This window comes from Panthera leo, chromosome B1, assembly GCF_018350215.1.
Source record: "Panthera leo isolate Ple1 chromosome B1, P.leo_Ple1_pat1.1, whole genome shotgun sequence".
Taxonomy (NCBI): domain Eukaryota; kingdom Metazoa; phylum Chordata; class Mammalia; order Carnivora; family Felidae; genus Panthera; species Panthera leo.
The window spans coordinates 71865689-71892875 of record NC_056682.1 but is presented as its reverse complement, the minus strand read 5'-3'; the positions used below and the strand labels follow the sequence as shown (position 1 = coordinate 71892875).

The 27187-nt window shown below is 39.4% G+C and overlaps 1 protein-coding gene across 7 annotated transcripts in view; it reads left to right on the top strand.

Moving 5' to 3' along the window:
* GUCY1A1 (guanylate cyclase 1 soluble subunit alpha 1) overlaps positions 1 to 27187 on the top strand; it is a 63235-nt gene that overhangs the window by 19395 nt on the left and 16653 nt on the right. For 6 of the 7 annotated variants that reach the window (XM_042935219.1, XM_042935218.1, XM_042935220.1 and 3 more), the window contains 7 exons: positions 9998 to 10151; positions 11347 to 11715; positions 15273 to 15334; positions 18503 to 18561; positions 19867 to 20576; positions 21981 to 22466; positions 26387 to 26530. In XM_042935219.1, the coding sequence (XP_042791153.1) occupies positions 11461 to 11715; positions 15273 to 15334; positions 18503 to 18561; positions 19867 to 20576; positions 21981 to 22466; positions 26387 to 26530 (1716 nt within the window). In that variant the 5' untranslated portion in view covers positions 9998 to 10151; positions 11347 to 11460. The remainder of the gene's footprint in view (positions 1 to 9997; positions 10152 to 11346; positions 11716 to 15272; positions 15335 to 18502; positions 18562 to 19866; positions 20577 to 21980; positions 22467 to 26386; positions 26531 to 27187) is intronic. The other variant, XM_042935225.1, reaches the window with a different exon arrangement.

Sequence of the window (27187 nt, the reverse complement as noted above, 5' to 3'; positions counted from 1 at the left end):
AATTCAACATCCCTTCTCTCAAGCCTACTTCTGTTACATCTTTCTATTAATGGCACCATTATCTTTCCAGATAAAACCTCAGTCATCTTGTTCTTCAGACCTAGTCATTGGCCATGTGATGCCAACTTTAATTTTATAATATCTCTATCACCCATGCTTTCCTGCCCTTTCCCACAACTTCCTTCACTCACATTCACTTATACTGTTCTCCCTCTCTGGCATGAGTTTTTACTAATGACTTTGTGCCCAAACCCTAGTCATTTTCAAAACTAAGCTCAAATTTCCTGCATTCCAAGAAGTTTTCCCTGATCACCGTTTTGCTGCTGTTGCCTAAAAGCAATGTTTTTTATAAACATCATTAATTTTCTATCTCTACCTATTCTCCACCTTTTATTTTAGCCATTTAAGAAAATGTATATCACCCATACTAGACTTTGAAAGAAATAGTTTTATCTTTTTCAGAAACTTAGTGAATATTGATTGAATAAGGTTGATTTATTAATAGCTCATAAAACTTGTTTTCAAGAGGCAACACATTTTATATGTTCCAATCTAGCCTCATTTTACTTCTATTTTATACTTTCTTGTCTGTGTTTTGTCCTTTATATTGGTTATAATTAATAGCCTGATAATAGCGTATTTTATTGATGAAAGAGTTCATATTTATTGAATACCAAATAATATGTGATACTGTGCTCAGTGCTTCTGATAAAGCAGTGAGGTATTGGACACATGTATGGTTTTTCATTTAGCTAACTTAACAGAGAAGTGGACAAAGAGCATAGGCTCTTGACCAACCCCCTGCCCCATCATGTCCCCAGGGGCTTCCAGAGAAACATCTTTCTTGGGGTCTTCAGGGTGGAAGTTTTGAGGGAATTGTAGAAGATGGAGGTCTTTTTCAAAATACAGCCATTACATGCCCTCCCCAGGGATGCTATCCACCTAGCACGTCCATGCATTCAGCATCTAAGAAGCTCTCCAAAAGTCTGTTGGTTAGGAATTTTCATGGAGACTTCATTAGGTAGGAATGATTAACGAAATCATTGACTGTTAATGATTAATTCAATCTTCGGACTCTGTCTTCTCTCCAGATACCACCGTGGGATGGAGAGTTCCAACCCTCTAATCACTTGGTTGGTTCCCCTGGCAACCAGGCCCCATCCTGAAGCTATCCAAGGAGACTTATCACTTTGGAGATTCCTTGAGTTTTAGTAGTTGTGTGCCAGGAAACAACAGGCAGAAACCAAATATATATCCCTTATTCTGTCACAGCACGGCTGTGTTCCAATGAAACTTTATTTATGGACACTGAAATTTGAATCTCATATAGTGTTCGAGTATCGTGAAATATTCTTCTTTTGATTTTTTCAAACGTTTAGTGACGTAAAGACCATTCTTAGCTCTAGGGCTGGACAAGAAAGGCAGCAGGTTAGATTTGGATCACAGGCCATTTTATGCCAGAGTCTGCTTTAAAGGGTCCGAAAGGTCCAGTGCGTTCCTGAGTGGTGGTTTGTCTTTGTCTGCCCTTGCCAGCCCTGGCCCAGTATGGGCATCTCCTTCACTGCCTGAGCCTTTACTATTGGTATATCTGTTCCTGTTCTTGTGTTTTCTCTCTTTGTTGAGAGAAAAGTGCTATATTTTTATGGCTTTATTAGTTTGTGGCCCTTTTTCTCAAGGATTTTGAGAAAAGTTTCAAGGGCTGGAGTAGAAGAATCATGAGGGTCACTATTGTGTCTTCCAGAATTTTCTCTCCAAATACGACAAATTAAAGCCCAGATAAGTGCACTTTTGTCTACCATAGGGTGAATTCTGTGCCGCACGGATTACCCCTTTATTCCCTTCAAGGATGAGGCCACTTTGATATCTCCTCATTGTTGAAATGTTAATTCAATTGCTCTGCAGGTATGACCGTGAAAACCAGAATCCACTTTATTTACTCTTGCTAGAAACCTTGTCATCTCCTATTTTAATCAGACTTTGGGTGACTTACCTAGATTTCACAAATATCCTAAAATTAACATTGCTGGTTAGTGTTTCATATCTTCCTGCCCATCTCTTAAGCCTTTATACAAAATAAGTAAATATTGAGGAGATAAGTACATAAAAGAGTTAACACTGAATCAATATGGAGAACAGTTGGCTTATAAAAGCCACGATTGGAGGCAAGAGTGTTTGTGTAACAATACTAATCATTTGTCAATCTAACATTCTAGGAAAAGAAAATCAGATACCACAGAATTTCTGTTTAAGCTCGGTTGTTATGGGTTTATTTTGTTTAAAAATGTTTCCACATTAGAAATAGTGTGGATTTATGGAAAATACTATGTACTCCACTGATGTCAGGCTTGCCTGATTTATTTAACAGGTTTGGTTTCATGAGTGGAAAAAGAGATTTAAAATCTAGCATCGTCCTTCAATTTTTATTCTAATATCATATTAAAGAAATTTGACATGCAACTTATTAGCTAATGGAATTATATAAGATAAAACCAAATTAGAATCTTACTAATCTGGGCTGTGCTGTAAACTCTATTATTTTGTAATTCAATAAAATAAACCCTAAGTATTGACATAGATGTTATTTTTCCCCGGTATGTATTAATGTATTTCAAGGGGAGAATGTTTTCCAAATTTGTAGAGTACCAAGCACCTGCTATATATTAGTTTCCTGAAACTGGTTTTGACAAGTTATTCTATATTTCTGAGAAAATAGAATAAATTTGTCATTCTTCTATTTAGTGACTTCCTTTAGCATGGTTTACATCTTGCATCTTGTACAGTGCCTTTGCATAGATTTTTTTCTAATCCTTCCTACATCTCTATTTAATCTTTTTTTTTTTTTTTTTTTTACCATTTTACAATCGTGGTAACAGAAGCTCAGTGAAGTTAAGAAACCTGCCCACGGGGCACCTGGGTGGCTCAGTCGGTTAAGCGTCCGACTTCGGCTCAGGTCATGATCTCGCGGTCTGTGAGTTTGAGCCCCGCGTCGGGCTCTGGGCTGATGGCTCAGAGCCTGGAGCCTGTTTCAGATTCTGTGTCTCCCTCTCTCTCTGACCCTCCCCCGGTTCATGCTCTGTCTCTCTCTGTCTCAAAAATAAATAAACGTTTAAAAAAAAAAAAAAGAGAGAAACCTGCCCACTGCCGCCCTCCTTCTAAATAGCAATTGAGATAGTCAACATTAATCATTACATGTTGGGTCCAGGTGCTTATTCTAAGTCCTTTACTCTTATCCGTTTGTTTACTTTCACAACACATTTATGAGATAGTGGCTGTTCACGTCCCTATTTTCCAGATGGAGAAAGTTGAGGTGCAGTTACGAATCTAACTAAGGTCACAGAGCTAGTGGAGGGTAGAGGCAGGGAGCAGACACAGACCATCTGGTCCTTGGTCCTGGAGCCTGAGCTCATCACTGCTGCACTAACTCCACTATCTCAGGGCACACCTGTGCGTGGCACCAACATTCGTGTGAACTGATCTTCCCAACCACCAAGTCTCTATCACACTAAGTATCTTCACAGTGATACAGATAATGAGTAAACAGAGAGTCTCAGACACTAAAAACAACCCACCGTTGCAGGAGAGGGAAAATAGGTATGTCTGTGCATGTATGCAGGTTTATCAAGTCGAACATGTGCTTCCAGGTCTTCCTGACTGACCAACGTTAAAAAGAAAAGAAAAGCGAGAAGTAATGATGTTAAGATAGTCGGGAGTTTTGTTATGCTACTTAAACGAAATGTACCAATCAGCCCAATTGTTTCATCATCATGGACGTGTTTTCATTTTAAAAGTTTCATCCAGTTGTAGTACCTAGATCATAATGGAATCTATAGCGTCCTCAAGAATGCGGCCTCATTGGGTGTGTTTTCCAAGTAGTTATGTCCGCTTTTCACCTTGCAAACTGAAATCAAACATTGTCGAGAGCACAGGCATTTCTGAAACAACACATTACATATGTTCCTGAAAAACCTCGCATGCTGCAGAACCACACTAAAAATAAAAGGACTTGTGGGAAGAAAATGTGTTAGGGTAAAAACCAGTCGACACCCTGAGCGCCAACAAAAGCAGTAACAATCATAAAAACTGTATAAGCTTGTTAAGGAGACCAGTTGAATTCTGAGGAATCCTGCACGAAAGCAATTATAAGCCTGACATTAGGGGAAAGGGTGAAAGCAGTTTGATGGGAAGGGGCTATAAGAAAGTGCTGAGCCTGCTGAGTGTTGGAGACGGGGAAAGAAATAGAGGACAAGCGTAGTAAGTACTTCCGAGATAGGACACATGGTCAAACGGAGCTAGGAGGAAGACCATGGGGTAGATGGAGACCCAGCATGACTACTCCTCTAGACCGACTTTGTTCACCTCTTTATGACTGTGTCTGAGCCAGTTCACATCACAGAAATACACAGTATTTATCTGAAAACAGATAAAAAACCAAAATGGCTTTTTATGGGGTAAGAAGGAATTCCATTTCTCATTTCACTCCTTTCACAATAATTGTTATATTTTCAGTAAATATGTTTTTAAAGGACCAAGCCTCTAAGGAACTATTTTAGTAAAAAACAAAACAAAACAAAAAACCCCCCAAAAAACTATGATGGCAATTACAGAAATAGCTGCAGGAAATTGTTTTATATATCACAGGAACAAAAGATTGAAATGGTTATCTGATTTCCTCATGACTGACATGACCTGCCATCAGTGGTAATGATATTGAAGACATACTAACTGCGTGTATTCAAGTTTCGGTGATAATCACACTAGAGAGTTTTAAACATAGAGATTTAGGATTTATAGTCCCAAAACTTTTGCTGTATAAAGTATGCTGTAAGCATTTTGCTATAAAAACTGAGAATCCCACAATGCTAATTCTCAGAGATAAAATCTCCCTACTAGAGTGTACTAAACTCTGCTATCACTTCAAAGATATCAGAGAATTGCTCCCTATTCCAATGAAAAAAGATTGTGAATCACACCCCTATTATTCTTAATAAAGAATTAATACAGTTTGTTAAACTGTAATTATCAGTATTAAATACGATTGTGGCAATTATTATTAAACATAATTTGAATCGGTACCGTGGCTCTGACGAGGTAGTTGCTATCAGGTAAAGGGGGATTTCTGGCATTTTGGGCCCTAGCATTGACATGGCCATTGCCTTTATTTGGGATTTTTCTTGTTTCTTGAGATAGGCCTGGACTGCGATGTATTTTCCTCTCAGGACTGCCTTCGCTGCATCCCAAAGCATCTGGATTGTTGTATTTTCATTTTCGTTTGTTTCCATATATTTTTTAATTTCTTCTCTAATTGCCTGGTTGACCCACTCATTCTTTAGTAGGGTGTTCTTTAACCTCCACATGGCCATTGCCTTTAGAGTTGATTTCTTTGTGTTCGTGCTGCTGAAGCGAGCACTGGAGTTGACTTCTTTGTTGTGGGAAGATTAACAGTATGGGCTCTCTAGTTACAAAAATTCAAGGTAAGTATCCCCTACTCTTCATCCAGATAGAAGATGCACCTTACACTTGCATGTAAATGCAGTCATGGAAGGTGAACACTCTCTGCTGTGACATAAACTGGAGTCAGCTTTCCCACGTCTGGGCTTCTGAAGCAGGAGAAATTACTTTCCAAAAGGAGATTTTTAGCAAGAGAGTTGGAGCATTCTGACTCCCACAAGGTGTTATGTAATAGTGAGAACCCAAAATCTGGGCTCGGTTATGATTGAATAACCGATGTTGTGGGAAATGGATTATGGACCCTTGATTGCTCCCCATGGGGCCTAGAGTCTTTCCTGGGCTGTGGTATTGAGAAGTAAGATCAGAGGAGTATGTCCTCACTGTCCTTCAGACCCCATGTGCAGTCAGTAGCCAAGGGCTGTAGATTTTTCTATCTGAAATACTTCTGGAATTGATCCACTTTTTCATCTTCAGGGTCACTATTTTAGTCCAACCCAGATCAGCCACCTGTCCAACTCTGCCACATTTCTCATTCTCCGTTCCAAATAATCTTTAAAAAATACAACCTAATATGTTCACATCCTTACCTCTTAGATTTCAGTTAGTTGCCCTTGGAATAGAGTTTTCCTTTGTTTAGCAAGGTTTGGAGAGCCCTCCACAATTGTGACCTCTCACTGTCTCAGCTCCCTCCACCGTCACCCTGCTCTCCCTGACCCCATGCTCTAGCCATTCTGGAATTATTTCAGTTCCTAGAACATGGCTAGGTCTGTCTTGACCTCCAAGAATGCTATTCTTTCTGGAACTCTCTTCACCCGCTTCAGGGTCATAGCTCAGCTCAGATGTCTCTTCCTCCTGGGACTGGGTTTGGATCCCTGATTTGCACTCCTAGAGCACTATGCACTTCCCCTTTCATTAGCACGCATCACACATGGAACTGATGTGTCAGAAATGGTTCTCCTGCTGGATTGTAGACTCCACGAGGGCAGGTGATGTCCTTCATTCACTGCTCTGTCCCTGTGTCTGTAAGAATTCCCGACACACAGTAGGTCATCCATAAATACTTGTTGAATAGAATGAAAAGTGAATGCAGTAGAAGGTAATCCGGTGTATCAAAGAATCTGTGGGAGTGGAGATTATAAAAAAGAAAATGCAAATAGCTCAACTCAAGTATGTTACAAGCCAAAAGGTTCATGAGCTTTAACTTTTCAGAGGTTGTCGTTGACTTGAGCAAGGTGCATGGCAGTAACCCAGTGGAAGCAAAGGCCAGGGAGTTGTAGACTTAGGAATTACTATTTTGTAAGGAAGTGAACCCAGCACATAAGGCCTGATCTTTCAAGAAGTGTGACCATAATGAGCAGAGACAATGGCGAGGCGAAGGAGGCATGGTGAGATGAGAGAGTCTGACATTTGCTTGCTTTTTTTGTTTTTTTTTCAAACTTAGTCCTGGAGTAACTTGGGCATTCTCAACCAGTTTTTCTAGTACTTTGTCCTGCTTTCCTGATATATCACAGAGGAATGTCCTATAAATATTTCCTACTGCAAAATGAAAAGAAACACATTTTGAAAGTTTGACTTACGGAGTTTTAATTTTTTTCAATTTTTGAAGAACAAAAACTGAAGATTGTCAGCCTACCTGCAAAATAAGCTCTTTCCTTGACATCGGTTTATGAACGTCATGATTAGTTTGTGCTGCTGTGTGCAGACTCTACCCTTACCAGGGCACTTTGTGTTTCGAGCCTCTCTTCTCCCTTCAGCTAAACTTAAAATTTTGGACTTTGGAATTTGATCTTAAAACACTTATATCTCTTTAACCCCGGATTTTGGCACGGCTAGGTCCTCGGTCTGATATTGGACACTCGATGTAACTATTGACTTCTACTAAGGAGACTTCAATTCTTAGGCGCCCCCTTCCGAAATTTCTAATTTGAAACCTGCTCTTTACGACCTGCTGTTCTATTTAAGTTGCTGCAAAAGGGGCTTTCTGTGTCAGAGTCCTTACTGTGAGTGTTTTCCCTCAGGTCTTTGATAGGGAGAAAACAAGATTCTTGTGTATAACTCTGGAGTTTAAATGATGGACAGGCCCCTTACCTGAACAATAATGCATCCAGGTTATTAATATGAGGCCAGTAGCTGAGTCCTTTTTCTCACTATAGAAGAGTTAATCACTTACTAGCTAGAGGGAGAGAGCATTCAATATGTTCAGAGGCTGTTTAATCATTAACCTTGGGGATAGCAAATAACATCTCTGGGTTTCTGAGAACATATATCCCACTGCTTGCCAAGGCCTTGTCACCAAGCTTATTATTTTAATTAATTTGTTTTTCCCTTACTGTGTTACCCTCATTTCTATAACCAGCTGTGGCCTGAGTTCAGCCATTGACCAAACCACTTCCGAAGTCACTGCTAATGTTACACATCAAAATCACCACTCGTTTAGTCGAAGAACGTATTCTGTATTCCTAGCAGGCAAACACAAGACAAACATAGGTTTCCAAGGTATCAGCACTGAGAGCATCTGTTTCATAATTTAATTTCATCGGTTGAACAGATGAAGAATGCTAATTAGTTTGTTTATACATATGTGATTTAATGAGACTAAACACTTAGCTGAACTTAAAGTAAGCACAACTTGTTTCCTGTTGCTGTTTTTTCTTAATAAAAAAACAGCATTAGATACATTTTCTGGAAATTATAGTGATGTGCAATACAGGAGAAGAAAGAATTTCAAGGTTGACTGGTCAGTTTTATCCTTCTGCAATGAGATTTAACAGGAAACTGAGAGTCAAAATGTTGGGTTCAGAGACAAGTGTTGAAATCCAACATTAATGAGAAGGTTAAACTTAATGGGAGACTTCAGGGCACCCGGGTGGCTCAGTCGGTTAAGTGTATGACATCAGCTCAGGTCATGATCTCAGGATTCCTGAGTTCAAGCCCCACATCAGGCTCTCTGCTGTTAGCACAGAGCCCACTTTTGATACTCTGTCCTGCTTTCTCTCTTAACCCCCCTCAAGAATAAAAAAAAATAAACATTAAAAAGAAACTTAATGGGAAGACTTTATCATAAACTCTTTTATGTCAAACTCCTAAATCCCAAACTAAAATTCTAATATGTACCAGAATTACTTATTTTAGAAGTTCTGTACCTTCATCAGATCCAACCTAAAATCTTCAAATTTTTTTGGCTTTTTTTCTTTTTTTGTGTGTACTCTCTTCTTCTAGTTATATTTTGATATGACTGAAATCATGGCATTCAGTTAATATAGCTCTTCTTCCTGAAAATTAACATAAAGTAATGTATTATAATTTTTATAGTTATTTAATATTATCTTCTACACTGTCTTTTTTACTTACAAGTTATACTAAACTAGATTCACATGGGCTACTATATTTTGGGAGTGGAGTGGGTGGAGGAGATGAGGAAGTGACTCTGGTCCTGTAGTCCAAATTATACCTGGATTAAAATGCTTCAGTTAACCTGCTCAGCTTTTTACGACCAGGGGTCAGCAAGCCATGGCCTGATCCAAATCAATAAGGCCATTCTGAGGGCCAAATCCACAGCCTGTTTTTGCAAATAAAGTTTTATTGGAACACATGCATACCATTCCTTTGTGTATCAGCTGTGGTTGCATTCATGATGTAATGGCAGGAGTTAAGTCACTGATAGAAACTTGCAAAGTTGAAGTTATCTACTCTCTGGCTCTTCACAGAAAAGTTTGCTGCCCACTGATCAAAAGCATGTATGAGGACAGGAGTGAGTGAAGAGTAATAGTTATGTTCGGATGCATTAAAGACTGAGAAACATATATTTGTGGAATTGAATCAAGATAAGTGTGCTTGAGAGCCTTGGAGTTTTAGGTCTTTCAAAATCAAAGTAACCATTCACTCTATTACCAAATTACCTTTGGGTCATTCTAGCCTGCTGAGATAGCTGCTTCTTTTATTCTGGCAGGAAATGGCCTCTGCTTGTGAATATATAGGATCTTCCTTGTGTCTTCTTGAAGATTCATAAATTACATGTGATCACAGATTTGGGGGATTTTAAGTAACAGAGAGTAGCACCCGCTTCTTCTGGCCTGTCAGCATCCATAATCTTCCCCCATACCTAATACCTCATGACGCTCCCGAGGGCTATCACGTGGTGAATTTAGCTTCCTTATTTGCCCCAGTTCAGAAAATGAATTGCCCATTGTTCTAAACTTACTAGAGAACATATCTGTGTCAAATTACAATCTGTTGCTGGTGTACATGAAGAACATATTAAGAGCATTAAGGCACACAGAAAAGAAAAAAATAAGTAATTGAACTCCAGTTCTAACGACTGAAATATAAGGTTTTATCCTGGATGATTCAACTACCACCAACCAACGAGCAGGAGAATTATGTTTTTGTTTGCTTTTTAATATAAACTTGCAAACCATATCTTTACTCCTAGTTTATGAACAAAGCCTGATTATTTAGAAACTGGCCTAGGAGTTTGGGTTGATAGAAAACACATTGGTTCTGATGTCAGATGGACCTACTTGTGAACCCTGGCTCTGTCACTTTCCAGCACATCAAATGAAAGAAAATAGCCTAAACTTTTGAGCCTCTGGATCGTTGGGGATTGTGTCGTCTGGCTGTTGGCAGGATCGATGGAACAGTTCCCGTGAGGCTTGACTGTAAATAACAGAATCCCCAGCCCCGTGCCAGGCACGTCGTAGGAAGTAAGTAAGCTTGGGCTCTTTTGCACTCTTTTTGTGTTTTTGCTTTTCAAAGAATGAAGATGGTTGGTGGACCCAGTTACTAAAGACTTAGTATTGCTGACAGTTCATGAGACCATTTGAGCGACAAATTACTAATTATAAATGGGTTGTAAACTGTGGGTGGGAGGATTTGCAGTCACGCGTCGGCAAAAACAAAAGTATGAAGGGAACATGCTGAAATAGCCACGTATATGATTTCTGTGGGCCCCTGAGAGGTTTACTCCAGTGTCCTCTAGATTTGGATCCGGAGACCCCTGCAAATCCAGTGGCATGTGCTTAGGGATCAGGAGTTCTTGGAAAAAAATATTATTTTCTTACATTTTGATAATATTTTAAAATTATTTTGCTATTTATAGAAACAAGTGTCTTCTTTTGTAGAAATCATTTTTTTTAATTTTTTTTAACGTTTATTTATTTCTGAGACAGAGACAGAGCATGAGCAGGGGAGGGGCAGAAAGAGAGGGAGACACAGAATCTGAAACAGGCTCCAGGCTCTGAGCTGTCTGCACAGAGCCTGACGCGGGGGCTCGAACTCACAGACCGTGAGATCATGACCTGAGCCGAAGTCGGCCATTTAACTGACTGAGCCACCCAGGCGCCCCTGCAGTAATCATTTCAGTTAATTTTGTTTTCCTCTAAAACTCAGTATTTCAGCCAAAAACATATATTTGAGCATCATCACATACTTTTCTTTTTTTTTTTAAGTATTGGAGACACTAGTTTCTGCTATTCTGATTTTTCAGGAAGGGAAACATAATGAGAATGTAGTAAGACTTAGCACTAAGACACAGATTTATACTTGGCTTCTGTCATGAAACCATAAAGTTCCACTCTTGTGAAATCAAACTTAACGAAGTGGGCTATCTATAAAAATGGAAATCAGTAGTTTGCGGTAAGGACATTTTGGAGAAGATTATATTCCATTTGAAGAATACAAAACCCGAGTATTTAGTATACTAAAATGCACACATATTAAATTAAGGTCTTTACTAAATGTTTCATCCATATAGTAGCTGACATGTCCACCAGAATTTTCTTTTTACTTGAAAATGGCATATGGACCTGTGGTCTTTGCCTTTTTTACACCTGTCTTTTCCGGTTTACACAAGTACACGTCCTCACTTCCCTTTCTCTTCTGACTCTCCATTACCCGTAGACACCGCAGTCACCAGTACCTTTGATCTGATAGTGGCTTCTGTTTGTCAGTCCCGCATAAAAAGAACAGCTCATCGGGAGGCTATCCACAGCAGGGCGAGAGGCTACCAACACCATGTTCTGCACGAAGCTGAAAGATCTCAAGATCACAGGAGAGTGCCCTTTGTCCTTACTGGCACCGGGGCAGGATCCCAAAGAGCCCGCAGAAGAGGTAGCAGGAAGCTCAGAGAGTGGCAAAACAACTCTGCCCATCTGTCAGGATGTTCCTGAGAAGAATGTACCAAGAAGTCTTCCTCAAAGAAAGACCAGTAGGAGCCGCGTCTACCTTCACACTTTAGCAGAGAGCATTTGCAAACTGATTTTCCCAGAGGTGAGTGCTTGCTCTTTTGAGATTTTCCTGATATTTTGAATATTGTAGAAGAGCATTTTTTAAGGGGAATGTAAACACTTGCTTTCTCACTTTCAAGGATATATGTATATAATAGATGTAGAGTATTTCCTAGAAACATCTAAAAACACTTCTTAAAAGCAAACATGTTCTTTTTTAAAAAATATTTTTTCTTAATGTTTGTTTATTTTTGAGAGAGTGAGAGTGAGCAGGGAAGGGGCAAGAGAGAGAGACAGAGAATCCAAAGCAGGCTCTGTGCCAACAGCAGAGAGCCCAATGCAGGGCTCGAACTTGCAGACTGTGAAACACTTAACTGACCGAGCCACCCAGGCGCCCCAAGCAATCATGTTCTTCAATTGTGTTTATTCTTAAATGTTTAAGATTTTGAATTCTTTTCTAAAGGATCCTGCCTCGATGGCCTTTATGACTTTGAGCAAGTGCTTAAGCCCTCTTATCCTCAGCTTCCTTATCTATAGTACCTACTGCCTAGAGTTTCAATGAGCATGAAGTGAAATAATCCATAGCTCTTGCCATACCTTAAGTGCCTGGTAGTTGTTAGCTATTATTTTTAAATTAAATTTCTTGAAGAATAACTTATTTTCTGCCAGTTTTCTTCTAATTCCAAAGAGCATCGTAGGTTCCCTGCCAACTTGTTGAGGTGGGAAAATCTCCCCTTTCCTCCTCTGGCTCTGAGTGTGACCCAGAAGTCTCTGTTCAACCCAGAGTCCTTGAGCCAGAGTCATGGCCCTGTGCTTGCAAATTACCTCTGACACTTCTCAGTATAGCTCTGTGAGCTGTGTAGCCTAATGCCTCTTCAAGATCTGAAGCACCTTCTGTTCATCCACCTATAGGAGAACCTTGGGGCCAGGGCAAATATCTAATGAAGTCACATATTAGGAATCACAGAGTATATGGAGAGCTCCTCTCCCCCTGGGGGCTAAAGAGAAGAGCAGCTGAAAAGGTCTTCATGATGTCTTTCTCCTTCTGGCAGTGTTTACAGTTCTATGTAAACTCACTTCATCTGGGAGATTGGCCATTGATATAATCTGACTCCAGCTATAATAATCCGTTGAAAATGTTTAATTGACCCAGCACCAACCCTCTGCTTTGTGTGGAGCACTGAAGAACCACAGATTGCTGACTTTTAGAACTTACTGGAACTTTAGAAGTGATTTTGTCTTACTCCCAGGAAGGATTAGAGAGGTTAAGTGACTTGACTAAAGTCACCCAACTTTTGCAGGGGTAGAGCAATTACTGCTGTCAACAGTATGCCTAGAGTGACTGTGAAAGAAGAGACTAGCACTGTAGCTTGAAGATGGAGAAAGCAGAATCAGCAGAAAGTTGAGGGAACTTACTTCAAATACAGTATTAGCACAATCGCGCCTTGGTTAATGGCCTTTGAAATGGGAATACTTCATTATTCTCACCCCACCCAAGTCACTAGACAGCCAGTTTTGGCTGGGATGAGCGATGTCGCCTTTCTCAGGGTGCTGGTTGGCATCATAGTCCGGGAAGTGATTGAGACTCTTATTTCCAAGAACTGAGTGAGATGAACAGATGGTGATGATGGGGATGCTGGAGAGCTTCCATGCTCTCCTTGGGTCCTGTCATTACCATCCTGGCTTCATTATTTTGTTTGATAAATTTTGAATTCCTGCCATAGAAGTCAGACACATTTTGGAATCTCTTTTAAAAACATTCTGAATACCAAATATAAATGATATTTTACTTTTTTTTTCTTTTTCCTTTTTCTAGAATAATCTGTGTTGTTTGTGAACTCATAGGAACAAACACCAAAATTTGACTGTAGCATCATGTAGCAAGGAAGGCAAAGCTATAGGAACTCTAGAGGGTAAAAGAGGTACATTTGGCATTAGCAACTAGAACTCTGACAACTGAGACCATTTTGCCTTATAACAATAAATGTCCCAGTGCTGGATGCATTTGGACTGTCTGGTGATCAGTGTAGATTACTCCATCAGCCATCCAAATGTCAGCATGTCTTTGATCAAATACAGCATTTTTTTTTGTTTTTGTTTTTACTGATTCTTTTTTGAGTGGACAGATTTAATGCTTAGCCTACTGTTTAGTTTCAGTTCTATCAGGGACCCAAAGGGGAGACTCAAAACAGCATTTGACAACATTATAGCTCTTGCTTTTTAGATAATCCGATTTAACTCCACAATCATGGCTTTTTTTTTTTTTTTTTTGGCAGGGGGTGGGACACAGATCCATAGCAAATTTAGAGTGGGGAGGTGTCATTCCAGAATAGTAGAATAGAAGGTCCTGGAAAGATGCTATTGCTCATCCAATGCAGACTTTTCATTTCTGGTTTGTTTTTTTTTTTTTTCCCAATAAATTCTAGATTTGTTTCTAAGCTCTATATGCATTTTAAAACTGGAAGTCCTTTTCATAACTCATTTTATTGAAACATAAGCTTGCTCTATTTTGCTTAACAGTGCTGCCTCACTTGACCAGTGGAAACTCTAAGCGTGATATAAATAGTTCTTAAGGAAAAAGGAATTTCCTAACTTGGAACGTAACCAGAAAATCTTTCACTTTCCTCTGGGCAAACTACAGAAAGAGTCAACAATGATATATACACATATAGATACATATGGTTTTTATATGAAATGGAAAACAAAAAAAAATTGGCAGTGCTGCTATCCAATGTTGTACTTGCCACTTACGACCTAGTTAAAGAAAACAAGCTGTTAAGAGAGATTAATTGATAGGCAGGTATTTACAAAGTATGGAGACTTACAGAAAAATAACTTGCCACGTAGGGAAACTCATGAAATACTCAGAAATCTAAGAGAGTAAAAGTGTAAGTATTTGATGAAAATTAGTAGTTCTAAGAAGGGAACTTAGTACACGTTAAGGTAAATCCGAGATTTGTTTCAAATCAGTGACCAACTGACCTTGGTGAAAGCTTGGATTTAAGGGATTAGAGAATTAGAGAAGTGGGGGGTGGGGGGCGGTACAGGGATAGCTTCAGAGTTTTCTAGGCCAGGACATGTAAATGAAATAGGCAACATAAATTCCCATTTGTAGTTGAGGGCGGGGCAAAACAGTGGGGTGGCTGGGTGTAGGGTTTGCGAACAGAACAGAAATTTGCTTGGCGAGAGCCATACTGAGATTGAAGTGTTGGCAGCACATCCAAGAGGATTTCCTGACCCAGAGGAAGTGATCTACAATTTCTCCTTGGAAGACCCGGCGTTACCAAACTGGAGTCTGCTGTTTGGATTTCGGTTCAACTTGACCTTGTGTTGTGGCTGTCAGGGAGACCACCCACAGAGGGCAGAGCCCGTGAGCCACAGCCCACATCCAAACTCAAATTAGTCTGGGCTCGTCGGTTCTTCTAGGCTTGAGAAACTTCTAGAAAATCAGTCTCTGTTTCCAAAGCATAAATTCGCCACACTTACCAGTAATCGTGTTTTTGCTTGAGAAGAAGCTTACAGTACAAATGTGTAAAATCCGTGTCTTCAATTAAACTATTATTTAAGAGAATGTTTAAAAGCTTTCTTTTCAATTTTTAGTTGGAGCGGCTGAACCTTGCACTTCAGAGAACATTGGCAAAACACAAAATAAAAGAAAGCAGGTAAATTGAACCACTTACTTTAGCTGTGTGAACTCCCCATTACAATCACTGATACCATTGCCAATGGCCATCACTTAGTAAATGCATCACCGTGTTTCGAATCACTGCCAGAAACTGGATTAGGTGTTTTAGCTGCTGCTAATGTGAAAGGAAGTGTCTTAATTTTTCACAGTTGATACATCTAAGCTCAGATTTATGTGAAATGTTTAGGATTTTACAGCCGTTTAGGAAAAGGCAGATCTGAGTTGCAAGCCTGGGTTTTTCAGAGCCTGTGGCTTTAACCATGTTGCCATATACCGCTGCTTTTGACAAGTCATTAAACCTGTTCTTTCCTACTAAGAGGTAATCATCCCCACAGTACTTAACATGGAAGGCATGGATCCCGGATGCTCAATACAGACTCTGTGCCTGAAGGATACTGCCAAAAGGTAGAGCAGGGTCCCAGTGGCCCTTGCCTCCCACGGGTTCAACTTTCAGCTGCTGGATCAGGAGGAGATTCAAGAAGAATCAAAGTTGGGAGGCTGTTTAAAGGGATGGGTTGCCTCAGGGGGTTAACAGCAGCGACAATTTATCAATCCTTAGGGAGGTGTTTCCATATTTTCATAACCAGTTGGGTTATATTTGTGTGCACTGGCTGAGTGTCCGTTCCTTTTATACTTTTTTCTTGTAGTCTGAAAATTTTTTAAAGAATGCTTTCTGTAAAGGCTTAATATATAATGTGATTTTTTTTTTTTTTAGAAACCTGCTTTATATAGTTGATTTTTCAAATATATCTTGGCACATCCACTACTGGTGGATAATTTGATTGGCTTTTTTATTCTTTGATTCCATGCAATCTCAAGGATTATTCCTTTTGCAAATAATGGAATAAGTACTCGTATTCAAATTTGCAGAATTGAACATTGCAGCTTTGCAAACCAGCACCATTGTTGGGAGTGTTTTATAAATTCATTCATCCGTCTATTTCTCATGAGTGGATTATCTGCCCATAATTTTCCTTCTTGACTAACTGGTCCCAAACTGCAGGCAGCAGGCAAGCCAAGAAGGGGTCACGAGGGGTCCAGAAGGAGAGAGTGTGAATCTGTGTGTCTGACAGAAGCTTTGTTTACACGAGTGATAGGAAAAGCATTCCAGAATGCCTCTGACCTTAATTCTCAGTCAAGCTGATAAGATAGCCACAAGTCATTGTAGCTATGCTACTGTGCCTGTCTCCTTAAGACTTTGGCAGCCAGTTTGCTCAGAATTTATTCTCAGGGCTTTGTGTTCTGAAATGTTCCTAAACTAGATGCAGGGGTTCAGTTAGGATGTACTCCCAGCGTTCTATCTCTTTAAAAATTAAAGAACTTAAAACAAAGTCATTTTCTTTGGAAATCTTGAAAAATTTTTTATCCCTGCCGTTATTTCTTCAAGAGCTGATCATACTTTTAAACTGTCCTAATGATAATTACTCAGTTGTTGAAATAAAATAACAAACCTTTTTTTCTCATGACTGCCTGCTCATATGCTAAATGGCTTCTCTCTGCTTTGCTTTTTTAGTTTTTGGATTTCTTTTTTGTTCCTGTTTCTCCCCCATCTTCATTTTGGAAAGTCAGCTGCCATTTCTACTGTTCTCAGCTTGCCTGACCATAAGTTAACTCTTTTTTTGTGGAACGTTCAGTATCTTGTGTGATTTGAAAAGCAAAGAATAAATATATTAAAGAATAAGCTGTCTTTAAATGAAAGACTGGAGCTCCCTGTACCCCACCTTTTAAGTAAATGAATTTTAGTACAGTCATTGTGATATCTCTCTCGGTTGGTTTCACAGAGAGCTTTTGCTTTGTTTCTTTCCCTGGGATCTTTTGACCACATCATCATATCTGTGCATGGCTGGTGTGTGTGTGTGTGTGTGTGTACAAGCACATACACATTTGCTGGTACATATGCAAGCTTACTCCTTTTTTTTTTTAAGTTAAAGATAGCAGACTTATTTTTAATTGCGTTATGTGCTATTTGAACTAAGTTTTGCTCACATCGCATATCATGGATGCTGGGAACTGGCAGAATTAGAGTCCCCTGAGCAGAAATGCTCTCATTCTTTAGGAAAAAGAAAAGAAAAAACAGAGATTGCTTAAATGATAAAAATAAGCAAATCTGAAGAGTGATTAATATAAAATAATATATAACAAGAGGTTATAAAATTATGTGAACTAAATAGAAAATTAGATAGTGACCCTCAACCAGTTTAGATAAGAAAGTGTTTCTCCATAACATTTTAAACAGTTAAAAGCAATGTACCTTTATGTGATAAAGTAGTGGACTGAGCAGTTTTCCTTCTTGAAAATATATCCTTTGGAAACTTTTCTGCATGTTTTGTGTTTTATTGGAATCTGTCTAATATTTAGATTTTTGCCTGTCTGTAAACTTGGCTTATCTAATGGCAAATTGAAGTACAAATAGAACTTTGGGTGTCTTTTAAAATTTGTTAGTAGTTTGGCCAACTTGGTCAGAAATCAGTCACTATCAGAAATCATAAAAAAACAATTAGGCAAACATAAATCAATAAGTTATCCAGTTGAAATTGCCAAAACTTTTTGTCATTCAAAATGTATGCTATGATATTATCAACCTCTATGTGATAAAACTGAATGCAGTAATTGAATGAAGAATAGATTTCTTTAGTTACTAATTTTTATATGTGGATAGTTAAATGTAATAATGCCTGAGAGTTAAATGTATAGAACCTTAAACTCAGAAGCAAGACATGCTACGTATTTGCTTTGGAAAAAAGATGGTGATACTTAAAAAGTGAAATCCATCAGTATGTAATTTTTTCTTTTTGGTTGTGTTATCAGACGACCCGTTGGCTGATTTATTACCATCCCCTACTTGGCCACTTCATACTTCTGGTTGGTTCCCTGCCAGTGTAAATACCCACAGTATTAGCCTAGGTAAAGTTAAGTTAAAAGGTAAATATGCTTCAGAAGATGATGAAACACTTCAAATCAGGTATAGTTTAGGGTTTTCCAACATTGTTTGGGTTGGCTCCTTTCCTGTAAATTCAACAGTCAAGATTCACCTCTGCAGAAAAGGTAGTTTAAATTATTTCCCATCGTCATGTTTGTATGTTATAATCTGAAGTTGTAACATCCAATTTTCAGTTTATAATTTAAGATGTTGACATATTTTCAGGAAATCTTTGGAAAGAGAAGACTTTGAAAAAATAATTACAGACCAAGCAATTGCAGCAGGTAATAGAATTGTTTAAGTATATGTAATGAAGGAGTAATTATACTTACAGAACTAATATTTTACCTATAAACTAATATTTTCTATTAGTAGAAAATATTTACCTGTAGAACTAATATCTTCACCTGAAAGGTGATTTCCAGTATGAAGTGTTCAATATTATGTATTGTGTTAACTTAAAGAATAATTTGTGTATTTTTGTTTGACCTAAAACGTTTCCTCTTCTTTATGTGTGTCTGCTGAGAAGGAGATAAGGCTGCATGGGAAGCTGACTCATAGACATTTACATGCTTTGGCCTTGAACTTAAACTAAGTATTCCTCATTTATGCATGAGAAATTTTACTCAACAAACTAAAATAAAGAATTTTGTTTAAAGGTTGGAAACAATCGTGGGAAAAAGGATTAACAGAGTTCTCGTCTTAATGAGTTTGAGGAAAACAAGTAGATGAGTAACTTTGTCATACTGGCCTTTTCAAAATTGGAGTGCATGGAGTAACGGGTTAAATCTTTCTGAAGGTACAAGGTATTAAGAATTTAAGGATGATGATGGTGATGGCAAACATCCTGAGCCCTTCCTGGGAGCCAGGCAGTATTCTAAACACAGTCCCAACACATCACCACGGTGCTGTGAAAGGGCATTATTGTCTTTGCAGTTACAGAGGAGAAAAAAAAAAAAAATGACACACAGAATTTAAAAAATAAGAGATTGCGGAAGGAGAAGTTACAGGAAGTAAATATATTCCAAACAAATATTCTTCCAGGTAACACTAAACAACAAGAATGCTGTTTTGCTAAAAAACAAAACAAAACAAAAAACAATTACTTTCTGTCATATCTAGAGAAAAACGACAAATTGAGTTTCATGAGCAGTGATTTTAAATTCCTGTCTGACGTTCCTACTTCTGGGGGCCCTCCAGGTGGGACGGTACCCCCTTCATCAAGACATACTGTTTTTGCCATTAACAGAAAGGTGGGAGAGCTTTTTCTGAAATGAACTTGATTCTGTAAATTCTAGGTGTTCTTCTGTAAGAACCATCTCTTAAGGGAGATTAAAAATTATGTGTTAGACTTAACTAATCATTCTTGTATAATTAACTGAGTGGGAAGTTTTTATTTGGAGCTACCAGGATTTTAGAAACTAATCCATGTAGATAATTTGAATACAGGTGGTTAATTTTGGTTGGAACTCTTGTTACCAGACTTAAAGGGAACTAAATCATCAAACAATGTTACAAACAGTAGTAATGGTACAGCTCTTCCAAGAGGATCTGTTTGATATGGCAAAAAATGTATTATTTACTTTCAGGAGTTCCAGCAGAAATCATCAAAGAATCTCTCGGTGAAGAGCTTTTTAAAATATGTTATGAGGAAGATGAACACATCTTAGGTGTGGTTGGAGGAACCCTCAAAGATTTTTTAAATAGCTTCAGCACCCTTCTGAAACAGAGCAGCCACTGCCAAGAGGCAGAAAAGAGAGGCAGGTTCGAGGACGCTTCCATTCTATGCCTGGATAAAGATCACAATTTCTTAAATGTTTACTATTTTTTCCCTAAGAGAATCACGTCTCTGATTCTTCCTGGCATCATTAAGGCAGCTGCTCACATTTTGTACGAAACCGAAGTGGATGTGTCACTGATGCCTCCCTGCTTCCGTACTGAAGGCAGCGAGTTCGTTAATCAGCCCTATTTGTTATACTCGCTTCACGTCAAAAGCACCAAGCCATCCCTGTCCCCGGGCAAGCCCCCGTCCTCGCTGGTGATTCCTGCTTCCCTCTTCTGCAAGACCTTTCCTTTTCATTTCATGTTCGACAAAGACATGACAATTCTGCAGTTTGGCAATGGCATTAGAAGGCTGATGAACAGGAGAGACTTTCAAGGAAAGCCTAATTTTGAAGAGTACTTTGAAATTCTGACTCCAAAAATCAAGCAAACGTTCAGTGGAATCCTGACCATGTTGAACATGCAGTTTGTGGTCCGAGTGAGGAGGTGGGACAACTCTGTGAAGAAATCTTCCAGGGTAAGGAGAACGGAATAGTGTTTTGAATATGAAATAAGTCACTTCTTGTTTAAGGACTAGAATCAAAAAGGTAAAAACATATGCATCACTTCAAATGTATTGATAAAACATTTATGTTTAAGGCAAGTCTGACATAATTTTAAGGCTGAGATCAATTTAAAGCAAAATCCTTTTTGCAATCATTGGCTTGCTTACTTGATTTATTACTTCACAAACATTTATTGAATGCAGTGTACCTTTTAAAATCCTTTCAGAGTATTTTATAAACCAAACTAGATAAATATGTATTTAAACATATGTTTTCAGTTATCACCAAATAGCTGACAGTTTGGAGTAATAGGAAGCATTATCCTACAACAAACACACAAAAACTACTTGTCTCTAATTGGAGGTGACTAAACGGGTTTTTTAATCAATATTTAATAGACATGGAGAATCACTAACTTTTTTAATTGTTAGAGGAATGTTGGGAGGGTTGTTCTGATGGTAGAGAACTTTGGTAAACATTTAGTCTAAGGAAAGAGTTTGCAAAATCATAGTTGAGGGTACGTAAGTAAAGCCAACAGTCAGGCTTATGATGGATATCACTTTGAAACATGCATAATTCCAGGAGTTGTGCATTTTTTTTTCCCAAAGTGAAAACAGTTTTACTACTACTTTTTATCATAAAAAATAATGCCGGTAGATGTTCAAAATAGGTGATACTTAAAGATGTTCATTGCAGCAAAAAAAATCAAAGACGTTAATTATATACATTTTTGGGATAGATCAAAACAAAATCCTACTTGCCACTTCCTTTTTCTCGCTAAACAATATTTGGGGCATTCTTCCATGTCAGGAGGTATTGGTCTATTTCACTTTCACAACGGCCACATAGAATCCCATTGTATGGTTATCCTCTACTTTATTTAGCCAGTCCTATCGGAGGACATTTGTGTTGATTTGAACTCTTTGCTGCAGTGAACACACATATACATATTTGTTCACCCTCGTAAACTAAATCTGGTGTCCCAGGATGATCACCTAAAGCCTCAGCTCTTTCAAGGCTTCCTTGGTACAATCCTTCACGCAATCTGCTACTATCAAAGGAATATAATAGCAAAAGCATCAGCATTCCCCCTAGTGAGAACGCCTTGAGGCAAGAATTTTTTGCACTGCTTATTGGAAATCATGATCTCTGTATAGAGTTTCTCCAGTCTATCTGTTCTTCAAATGTCTGCATGCATTTTAGGACGCACAGTAAATGAGAACCATAGAAAGCATATTGTTCCTTCTCTGCAAGTGGTAGCAATCAAGTTTAAATGCAAAGGGAGTGTCGCTGTATCTAATGCCTTTCCTTTTGTCTCAGAAAGGTGTTGAAAACTTGGATAAACCATGAGAGTTGGCTTTGCCTTTGCTTCACAGGTGATGGACCTCAAAGGCCAGATGATCTACATTGTTGAATCCAGTGCAGTCTTGTTCTTGGGCTCGCCCTGTGTGGACCGATTAGAAGATTTTACGGGACGAGGGCTCTACCTCTCAGACATCCCGATTCACAATGCACTGAGGGACGTGGTGCTGATAGGGGAGCAGGCCAGGGCACAGGACGGCCTGAAGAAGAGGCTGGGCAAGCTGAAGGCCACCCTTGAGCAGGCCCACCAAGCCCTGGAGGAGGAGAAGAAGAAGACCGTGGATCTCCTGTGCTCCATATTTCCCTGCGAGGTTGCACAGCAGCTGTGGCAAGGGCAAGTCGTGCAAGCCAAGAAGTTCAGTGATGTCACCATGCTCTTCTCAGACATCGTTGGGTTCACCGCCATCTGCTCCCAGTGCTCTCCGCTGCAAGTTATCACCATGCTCAATGCACTCTACACTCGCTTTGACCGGCAGTGCGGAGAGCTGGATGTCTACAAGGTAGGGGTGGAGGAGCGCAAGGCCCGTTTTACAGGCAAAAGTCACTGAAAAAAAGGCTCTGCAACCAGGTCTCGAGTTACAAGGCAGACGAAGGGCTTTCTCTGCAGGGCTACACATGCCGCGCACCCTGGGAGCCGGCATTGTGCATTAATCATGTGGGTGTTCTCCAGCCAGAAATAGCTCTGAATCTGCTCAGAAACAGAGATTGTTATTCCACGAAAGGACTGACACATTGTCTTCTCAGATAAGAGGCACAGAATGTAGGGGTGATTGACTGAGTGGAGGATGGGGTATAGGACCCCTGAACAGGTACAGTTTAAGAATCAGTGAACCTGGGGGCGCCTGGGTGGCTCAGTTGGTTAAGCGGCTGACTTCGGCTCAGGTCATGATCTCGCGGTCCGTGAGTTCGAGCCCCGCGTCGGGCTCTGTGCTGACCGCTTAGAGCCTGGAGCCTATTTCAGATTCTGTGTCTCCCTCTCTCTGACCCTCCCCCGTTCATGCTTTGTCTCTCCCTGTCTCAGAAATAAATAAACGTTAAAAAAAAATTAAAAAAAAAAAGAATCAGTGAACCTGGTACTAGACTGTGGCAACTGAGTTAAGTTATTAGGCGAGAGATGATTCTTAAATATGACTTGTATGGGGAAGATTTATCCTTTGTAGAAATAAAAGTATAGAAGAAACATGAGTATTATATGATCTTTAAATAGATTAACTCACCCTGCTTCGGACTCTATCCTAACGGCACGGAGCCTGCTTGGGATTCTCTCTCTCCCTCTCTCCCTACCGCTCCCCCACTGTGCGTGCTCTCCCCCCACCCAACCTTTTTCTTTCTCAAAATAAATACATAAACTTAAAGAAATAAATAGATTAACTAAATACAGAGTTAACATGATAGTTTGCATGGCTGATTAGGAGGGGAAAAAAACCCCTACTTAAGGCATTATTGAAGAGACCAAGGGCAGAGATGTCTGAAGAAGAGAGTTTGTCTTCAAATCTTGTTCTCTACTTGCTTTGTAAGCTGGGAAAGTCAAGTAACCTTTCCCATTTCTTACACAGAGAAAGTGATATCCGCCTACAGTTTATACGCATGAATAACATACATTATGTCCCATTATCTTCATGAACAAGACTGTTCTAAAGATTATGGAAAATAACATCGGTTATCCACGATGCAGCAGGATTTCTTGAGTGCTTACCACGCATCACTCTAGGCACAGGGAGGCACAGTAATTATCCCTAATGTGTAATAAACTTTTTAAAAATGTAACTTTATTAGCAATAAGAGAACTAATAAAGTGATTTGGGGTTCCGTGTTTTTAGAATTAAAACATATTTTTACTAATTTAAAGTATTTTGCATTATTTTAGCTATTGGCATTAAGAATCTTCCTTCCCGTTTGTGTGGCTTGACTCACCTTTTAGTTGCCCGTGTAACAACCTGGCATTTCAGAGCTTTGCCCGACAAGAAATAAATACAATTATTGAGGAGAAAACAAACACCATTTGTGGGAATACATAACTTCTGCTTTGTTACAATCTAGATGCGAGAAGTAAAGCCTTCCTTTTTAAAATATCTAGCAGGAAATTCCAGACTGAACCATGATTCCCTTGGGAAAAAAAGAGGTCCATGTATAATTACAGATAAAATAATTGGCTTCAGTTAGGTTGAGCTTGACGGCCTCTTGTGGAATTGACTGTATTTGTTTGTAGACCGTTTCTATCTTGATATTGTCTCCTCTCGAAACTGTGAGAAGAAATTCTTGGTCTCCTTTGCAACTGCTGTGATTGCTTGCAGGAGTAGCAGCCCTTTTCTACAGATTTCGAATTGTTGAAACTGAAACACCGTAGTTATTCCACCTTTTCTACAAATTTCGAACTGGTGAAACTGAAACACTGTGGTTATTCCAATCAAGTTTTCAGGATCTGTGCTCCTTGCTCCAAGGATAGTAGCCACAGAGTTCCCTGGTTAATCCAACCACAACCCAAGCTAGATAGGGAACCATCTGCTCTGCCCTTATTTCCACCTTCTCTTCACTTCTGATTTTGCATGAAAATATCTGAAGGCAGCGGTGAAGACATCAGGAAGGGTCTTAACCGTGAGATAAATGTAAGATATACAGAATGTATCATCACATGCTCACCTGTGCGTGTGATGGCTTCCAGGGAATAGTTGAACTTTTCTTTTCCAGGACCTGTTTGTTTCAGGACTTTATTTAATTTCATTTGCTTATTGTCCTTCAGCCTTTCGTCCATTTTTCAGTTGATTCAGTATTCATTTATTGGTTGTTTTAGAAAATATTTCCTGTCATCCAGCATTGGCCAGCATGAGTGAGAATATCTCATATGTGGAAGGAAAGGACGGTGGGGCTGACCGATGCCCGATCTCTATGACCTGGTGAATGCCCGAACCCAAACACATGTGGACAAGGTGCTATAATAGCATAGAGAGTAGGCATCGAACACCAAGGAGTGAGGGCACCGCTTCTTCTGATTAGTGACACGTACTGAGCACCGGAGATATGTTAGACATTATTTTAGGCACTTCTTATGTATTCACTGAGGAAAATCTTATAAGAGGCACTACCGCCTGGTTCATTCATTAGCAGATATCTGGGTGCTGGTAATTCAGGAGTTAATAAAACGGACAAACTCAGAGAGCTAATATTCTACGGGGGGAAAGACAGAAAATAAACAAATGAGTATATTTTATAGTATTCCAATTGGTGTAATATTCTGGATAAAGTTAAAGGAGGAGAAGTGCAGAAGATAAGGGGTGATTGCTACTTTATAGAAGGCAGTTGGGACAGGCATTTCTCAGATGGTGATCGTTTAGCAGGCACTGAAGGAAATGAGGGACATGCCAAGTGAGTATCTGCAGGCAAAGGAATAGCAAGCAGGGACATGTTTGGTATGTTTGAGGGATAACATGATAACTTTGTCTCAATGGCACTGAGACAAAGTGAGCAAGGGAGAGGATTAGGGAATAAAGTCAGAGATTCGCAGAAAAGCTAGAAGAACTTTGGAGGTGTTATAACAGTTTCAACATTTATTCTGAGGAGATGGAGAATCACTGAAGATTAGTCTCCCTTTTTTTTTTTTTCTCTCTCATCTCCATCCCTCCATATTGGAGGGTTTGGAGAAGAGGAATGATACGATCTGATAAGATATCATAAATATTTAGAGGAGAAAATGCAATGATTAAAATTGGGTGGATGGTTTGTAGATTTAAATTAACTGGTAGCTTTGTCATCAGCATCACAGACATAAAAATCACTTCTTACAACAACAGCAATGACAATGATAATACTCGGAATTTATCAAACAGCTTAATTTTCAGTAGCCTTCCAAGAACCGTTATTTGACATCTTTCTCGGTTTCTATACTTTGTGATTAATATTCATGAAGACACTTAGAGTTGCTATGAGAACCTCCAAATCCTTTAGAAAAGCTAAAATGTCTCCATTTTATGTCGCACATTCTTACTAAATTCATATGACATTGATTGAGTAGTGACTGTTCAAAATACTTCAGGCTAAAAGGATATAAAATCAGCAAGTGATTCCAATGATCTTTATCTCTGTTATAACCCAAAATATCATTTACATAGCATCACTTGCCTCTAAAGAGCCATTTTACGTGGTGAGGGGGAAAAAGGTGAGTTGATGGATGTATTGACTCAGCAGCAAGTCTGGAAGTAGAAGCCACCCCCTAACGTTGGGCTCGCAGGACCCCACTGCCCTTCGGAGCAGTGCCTGATATAAGGCATCTAAACTTTATGAATTTCCCGAAAGGGAAAGCCATTGCTGAGTGTATCTGATTTACTCTGATTTCCTATAGGACCCAAACACTGAGATTTTCTGCTCTCAGATGTGCACTCTAACTCTTTCTGAACTTGTAATAAGGAATATCTGTTCTGTGTAGGTGGAGACCATTGGCGATGCATATTGTGTGGCTGGGGGATTACACAAAGAAAGTGATACCCATGCTGTTCAGATAGCACTGATGGCCCTGAAGATGATGGAACTGTCTGATGAAGTTATGTCTCCCCATGGAGAACCTATCAAGGTAAGGCAGATAGATACTGTCCGGGAAGTGTCACAGAGAGTGAATGCTTTTTAGGTACCCAAAGAATAGTGCATCCCTCAGGGGGATGCTCTCAGGGTTGACGGAGAGCAAAATCTCTAACTTCTGGAAGCGAGAAGGAATGTACTCGGGGGTATCGAGTGGCTTACAGAACTATCGAGAGAGCTAAAGAAGCCATCTATACATTAAACCTTCACAAAATGGCTCCCAAAGCGGCACTTCAGAAACCATTGTTTTTCCCAAGATCAAGAACCTGGCTCCAGCACCATACCTCCACAGCCACAGTCAGGAAACTGCTGTGTTCAGAAAGCTGCTGCCTCCATTATTGGCTGCAGAACAAAACTGCACTTACTATATATAATTTTGAATCAGTAACGTGGAAATTCTGCATCATGACCCTCACAGAATGAATGACCTCCACAGAATAAAGACGTCCACAGTTGTGCTTGCACTTGGAGGCTGTCGCAGCAGAAATTCTGGCTTCCAGACCTCTTGTGAGTGTATCAGATTCACCAAACCTCAGTGCGCCTAGAAAATGCAAGGGCGTTGGCAAAGTGTAATTTTTGGTTTTCCAGTCCCTGCAGGGGAGGCCGTTACACTACAACGAAAATCGACCTCTAATCCACCAATATTTTCCAA